At 37.4% G+C, this 5888-nt stretch overlaps 1 protein-coding gene across 1 annotated transcript in view; it reads right to left on the reverse strand.

Moving 5' to 3' along the window:
- Positions 1 to 415: 415 nt before the first annotated feature.
- LOC107712317 (WD repeat-containing protein 11-like) overlaps positions 416 to 5888 on the reverse strand; it is a gene marked incomplete at its 3' end in the record, with an annotated part of 80693 nt that continues 75220 nt past the window's right edge. The window contains exon 7 of the mRNA XM_016517542.1: positions 416 to 527. Within this exon, the coding sequence (XP_016373028.1) occupies positions 416 to 527 (112 nt within the window). The remainder of the gene's footprint in view (positions 528 to 5888) is intronic.

The following is a 5888-nucleotide window of genomic DNA, read 5'->3' on the forward strand; positions in this document are numbered from 1 at the left end:
AAGACATCCTGTTTATTGTATTATAATGACTATTTAATATTACATCTAAACTTTGACTAGTCTAGACATGTTGCATATTAATTGTACTATATATGAACCTCAAAGCATATTTTAATTTTGTGTATTTTGTGTTACTTCATAATGATGTACTAGTTGAGGGCATTTGAAGTTTATAGGCCCCCGGCCCCCTAAGTCCTGCCCTGGTTGCAATATACAATTCAAGATGTGCAGTCACAGATGAAGTACCCGTCATTTATAAAATATTTAATTAATATTATTATCCAAAAAAGATAATTCCTGTCATTACATTTTCAGTAAAAACTATATTGTGATATGTACAGGTTTATTGTGATGAAAAAATTACTTATCATATGCCCTACCCCCAGATGGAAGGATAGATGTAAAGTTACAAAACCTGTCTTGCCTGTTTCATTAGGAGAAGGTGTTGTGGAACGGCACACACGCAGGGTGATGCAACCATTCTCGTGGAGGCAGTAAAGAGCATCTCTCTGGGCACAAGGAATCACCTACAGACAAGACAGAAAGCATTAGTCTTCAATGTTTCATGTAAATCATATAAATTCCTAAAATATAAAGTCTTCCAAAAAAAAAGTCTCAGTGTCACGAAAGGCACAAATATGATTAGACGACCTCTACAGCCCTGTTTGTCAGTGGAGACCATGTCAATTAGATGAACCCTAGAGACAGATCGCCTGTAAAGACCTTGTCAGCCAACGGCACAAGACCACGAGTACTAGATGAGACCTCTGTTCAATCTGACGTGTTGCAGCCTGGAATTAAACCACACCATGCTGGTTTTGTGTAGCCAGAGAAGTGGCCCCCCGACTGAGCCTGGTTTCTCCCAACTTCCCAAGGTTTTTTTTCTCCATTTCTGCCACCGATGGAGTTTTGGTTCCTTGCCACTGTCGCCTTTGGGGACACAGTTTCTGGCAACATTGTTGACTTGACTGCACAGACACTATTGGAAGAGAACTGAACTGAGCTGGACGATGACATCACTGAATCAACAATGAACTGACTTTATAAAGCGCTATAGAAATAAAGGTGACTTGACTTGAAAAACAAAAGCTACATCGTCAATTTGATGAATTTGTTCTTAATATTTAAGAATGCATTAAAAAACATTAATGTGCAGGCAACTAAAATTTAATGGCTGTTTCATAACTAAATAAAGGTTCTGACATAATGCAATTTTATATAACATGCATTTTTAACGCATAAAAGGAATAGTTAGTTCACCCAAAAATGAAAATTGTGTCTTTCTTACTTGAGTGTATGTGTGTGTATATATATATATATATATATATATACACACACATACACTCAAGTATTCCGTACCCACTGTATATATATATATACAGTATATAAATATATATACAGTACATACAAAAGTGCTTCAACTAAGTACCGAGTTAAGAGTATAAATACTTATGCGATGTACTTATTTCAGTTTTTCCATTAATAAATTTGCTAAGTTGTCACAGATCAGTTTTTTTTTTGCTTTGCCATTATGGTGTATGGAGTGTGGACTGATGTGAAAAAATATATATAATTTAAAGCAGTTTAACAAGGCAGCGACATGACATAAAATGTGAAAAAAAAAATGAAAAGGTACAAATACTTTCGCAAGACACTGTATATAACACTACTTACAATTAATGTGATCTTTTCCGTCATTTCATGTTTGTCAGAGAGAAAAAAAATGAAAACAGACAGTGGCTGTGTAGTTTTCAACTGATTAATGAATAAGACCACTCCACTTCACACTGTCCAATGAAATGTGAGCTTGTTTGAGCAAGAATGTGAGCTTGTCTTGCTCAAACAAGCTCACAACACATAATGGCAAAGATGTCTCAGACTGACAGACACGTAAAAATAAAATGGAATTGGTCATATGCACAGAGCATTCTTTAGAACTTCTGCATTAAGATAAGCCAGCTCATAAACTTCTGTTAAAGCGTCATTTGATGTTGTGGTATATGTAGGTAGAGACTCTCTTGAGACCCTTACAGAGACCTCTCCTGCCTCATTCATGTCAGAAACTGAGAAACAAAATAATTGCAACATCATAAATAATAATAGCGGTATTAACATATAGTTTCATGTTCTTTAATAACATATAATTTCATATGGCGAGCATGGTAATCCCAGGAGAGTACCCAGACACATAATTGTACATTTAAATGCTGACAACTAAACACTATCGTAACTGTTTAGGCAAACGTTAGCTAGCTAATGATGCTATCTCATAAACGACATCATAATGGTATTCTTGATATTCAATAACTGACCTTCATAGTCATGAACACATTTTTAAAACACAATATTTTAAAGCCTTTATTATTTCTCAACTCTACAGCTGTGCAGTAAAATTCACTTTAAAGATTCACTTTTCATTCATAAAGATGACATGAAAAATGTGCCAAAAAAGTCTCCTGGCAGAAAACAAAGACTTTTAAAATGAAATTGACATGAAATTACCATTATAAATAGATGACAACAGAGGATAGCCATTTCACAGTTGCCATTTCAACTCCCTAGTTCTTTTCACGTTTTGCTTTTGGATTTATTGTGAAATGACTATTATAAGAAATTTGAGTACTTATTAGTACTAAATATTTAGTACTGTATTGAAGTATAAAGTATAGCAAGTTCAGGAAGTCACAAAGGCCCAATCCCATTTCTACCCCTTAGCCCTTCCCCTTTCCCCTTCCCCTACCCCTCCGTTTCGCGCATTCACGTGAAGGGGTAGGGGTGTCTCGGTTCTCTTTTGGTTGGAGGGGTAGGGGTAAGGGGAAGGGCCAGACAGCCCTTCAAACGAAGATTTTTCGGGACCACACTTCAAATAGTCATGAACACATTTTTAAAACACAATATTTTAAAGCCTTTATTATTTCTCAACTCTACAGCTGTGCAGTAAAATTCACTTTAAAGATTCACTTTTCATTCATAAAGATGACATGAAAAATGTGCCAAAAAAGTCTCCTGGCAGAAAACAAAGACTTTTAAAATGAAATTGACATGAAATTACCATTATAAATAGATGACAACAGAGGATAGCCATTTCACAGTTGCCATTTCAACTCCCTAGTTCTTTTCACGTTTTGCTTTTGGATTTATTGTGAAATGACTATTATAAGAAATTTGAGTACTTATTAGTACTAAATATTTAGTACTGTATTGAAGTATAAAGTATAGCAAGTTCAGGAAGTCACAAAGGCCCAATCCCATTTCTACCCCTTAGCCCTTCCCCTTTCCCCTTCCCCTACCCCTCCGTTTCGCGCATTCACGTGAAGGGGTAGGGGTGTCTCGATTCTCTTTTGGTTGGAGGGGTAGGGGTAAGGGAAGGGCCAGACAGCCCTTCAAACGAAGATTTTTCGGGACCACACTTCAAATGAAGGGGTATGAATTATCTCAGCGTAAACTGGCAACATGGCTGCCAGAGCGAAATAAAAGACACATAAATGTAAGCATTATTGGCATTAATAAAGATTTTAATGAAAAGTAATCATTTGTTTTATGCTACATTCAATCGTGAGTTCCTATTTACTGTCATGTTATTTAAATAAATGTTTGCAAATAATTGCTAAAGTTTGCTAAACGTCATATCATTACTGACTGCACGATAGTGCCACAACATATTTTCATGTCTGATCAGAGCGATAACAACCATAGACATTGAGGGGGGCTAGTTCCCCCAATAATTAGAAATCGCTAAACCTTTTTCTCAAATATTGCCAATTCGAGACAGAGAGAGAGAGGGAGAGAGAGAGAGAGATGAAAGTTGTATGTATGCATCGTCTGTGCATCTCTCTTTACAAGTGATGAGTGGGTTTACTTCAAAAACAGTGATTATCCTCTCGTTGCTGGAAAATATATTGTAGCGATTCAATATTTAAACTGTTATTAATAAAAGTCTTGGGGCAGCGTTGACAAGTTTCTTTGCTCCTGGATGTGTGAGCTGCGCGATATCTGATGTGTGTGTGTGTGTGTGTGTGTCAGTAAGCAGCGCATTAATATAGAATGGTAAGGCTCTAATGCACACCAGTATAGGTGTGTGTATTGTAGGAGCTAGACGACGTATGATGACGTGTGACGGTATAGTAGTGGTGTCCCAATACTTAGGGGAATATTTTCACCCCCACCCCTTGACACTCTGTTTCAAGGGACAAGGGGAAGGGGAAGGGGTAGGCGTAGGGGTATAAAATAGAATTGGGATTGGGTCAAAGTCTCGTCATTTAAAAAATAAATAAGCCCAGACACCAACAGCCTAGAAGAGTAAATTATTTAAATAACTAACTACTTAACTACAAATTAAATAAGTTAATTATTAATAGTATAACAATTCAATAATGATGCATTAAATATTTTGAAATATTTAATGCAACATTTAATGAAACATTTTTAAATTGTATCTTTAACTGTAGAAGCTGCTAAATATATCCAGCCAACAGACTTGTTGCTGCAGTAGTTTTGTTACTCTTAATTTAGTCTGAATCCCTTAATGCACAGCTGTTTTTGACATCGGCTCGTCAGATGTTGTAGTGGCAAATTTGTGATAAGCCATTATCCAGGTAGGGGCGAACAATTGACGAGTGAGTCTGTAGCATAGCTTCTTAGTCATTTATTTTTGTAAAACAACAATCCATAAAATCAACAGTTGAACTATAGCTTCACCGCTAAACATTAGCACATACAGCCACATGAACAAACGGTCTGAAAATTGTATCCGTTTCCCCCTACTGACCCCACCTACTTCCTTACCTGCACTGTTTGTTGCTGCCGTGTGTTTTGAGTTTGAGCTTCAAGTAAATTTTTTATTGTCTATTTTTTATCTTAAAATCAATTTTATACACCATAATTTTCGTTTCTATAACGTGTGAATATATCCCCTATCGTATTCTACAACAAAAACAATCAGACCGCCTTGTTATCACTAGTTCTATTTTGATTTCCCGAGTCCGCTATTAGCATATAGCCCATTAGCATCGCCAGCGTGGTTGCCGCTAATCTCGCTTACATTACTAATACACTATTCACTGTTACTTGCTTTAATGGCGGATGTGTGTCTACCTTTGAGTGCAGGTGAGGACACGTTCAAGCTGCATTCGGTGCAGCTTGAGCTGGAGGCCGTGGAGAAGCAGATCCGCGACCTGGTGAAGAGGCAGGCCCAGCTGAGGGAGCGGAGAGCCGCGCTGGAAACATCCCGGGCTGACGCTCACAAGTCGATTTGTATCGTGAAAAGCGCTATACAAATAAACTTGACTTGACTTGACTAAATACATAATGACCTATCGGTAAGCCCCTCCCCTCGAACGTAGATGGGCCCATGTCAGTTGAGTATCAGCTGCACGGGGACCAGAACTCGGAGATCTTTAGGTTTCAGAGCCATAGAGAAACCCTGGAAGATCCGAAGCTTTCATCGGTTTCATGGTGTTTATGCTACAAAAATGGAAAAACTATGTGCCTTGGGTACTTGTACCACTGATTCCATGTATCCAGAGAGGACGGGCAATGGAATTAATTTTATTCCATTTCCTAAACCCAAATAAGACAGAGCAAAATGTCCCTAAGCATTCAACCCCAATCCCAATGAAGATGAAAACGTTCATTTTCTGGCTGTCATATACTCCCATTAAGTAAAAATTTTCATCTGCTCAATCAGAATGTTAATGTCATCTTGTGCTGCAAGGTAGCTCTGGCTAAAACTAGCTAACGTTAAAGTTAGGCTAGTGTGTTCATGCTAATGTACCAACTTAAATGGCTAACTCCTCTCACCTTGTCTACAGTGTACATAAACAAGGTCTACATTTCATTGCCTCTCCATATTAAACTGGTTAAATGTAAATTAATTTAATCTTACCCTG

Source organism: Sinocyclocheilus rhinocerous, unplaced genomic scaffold, assembly GCF_001515625.1.
Source record: "Sinocyclocheilus rhinocerous isolate Xijiao unplaced genomic scaffold, SAMN03320098_v1.1 scaffold358, whole genome shotgun sequence".
Classification (NCBI taxonomy): Eukaryota; Metazoa; Chordata; class Actinopteri; order Cypriniformes; family Cyprinidae; genus Sinocyclocheilus; species Sinocyclocheilus rhinocerous.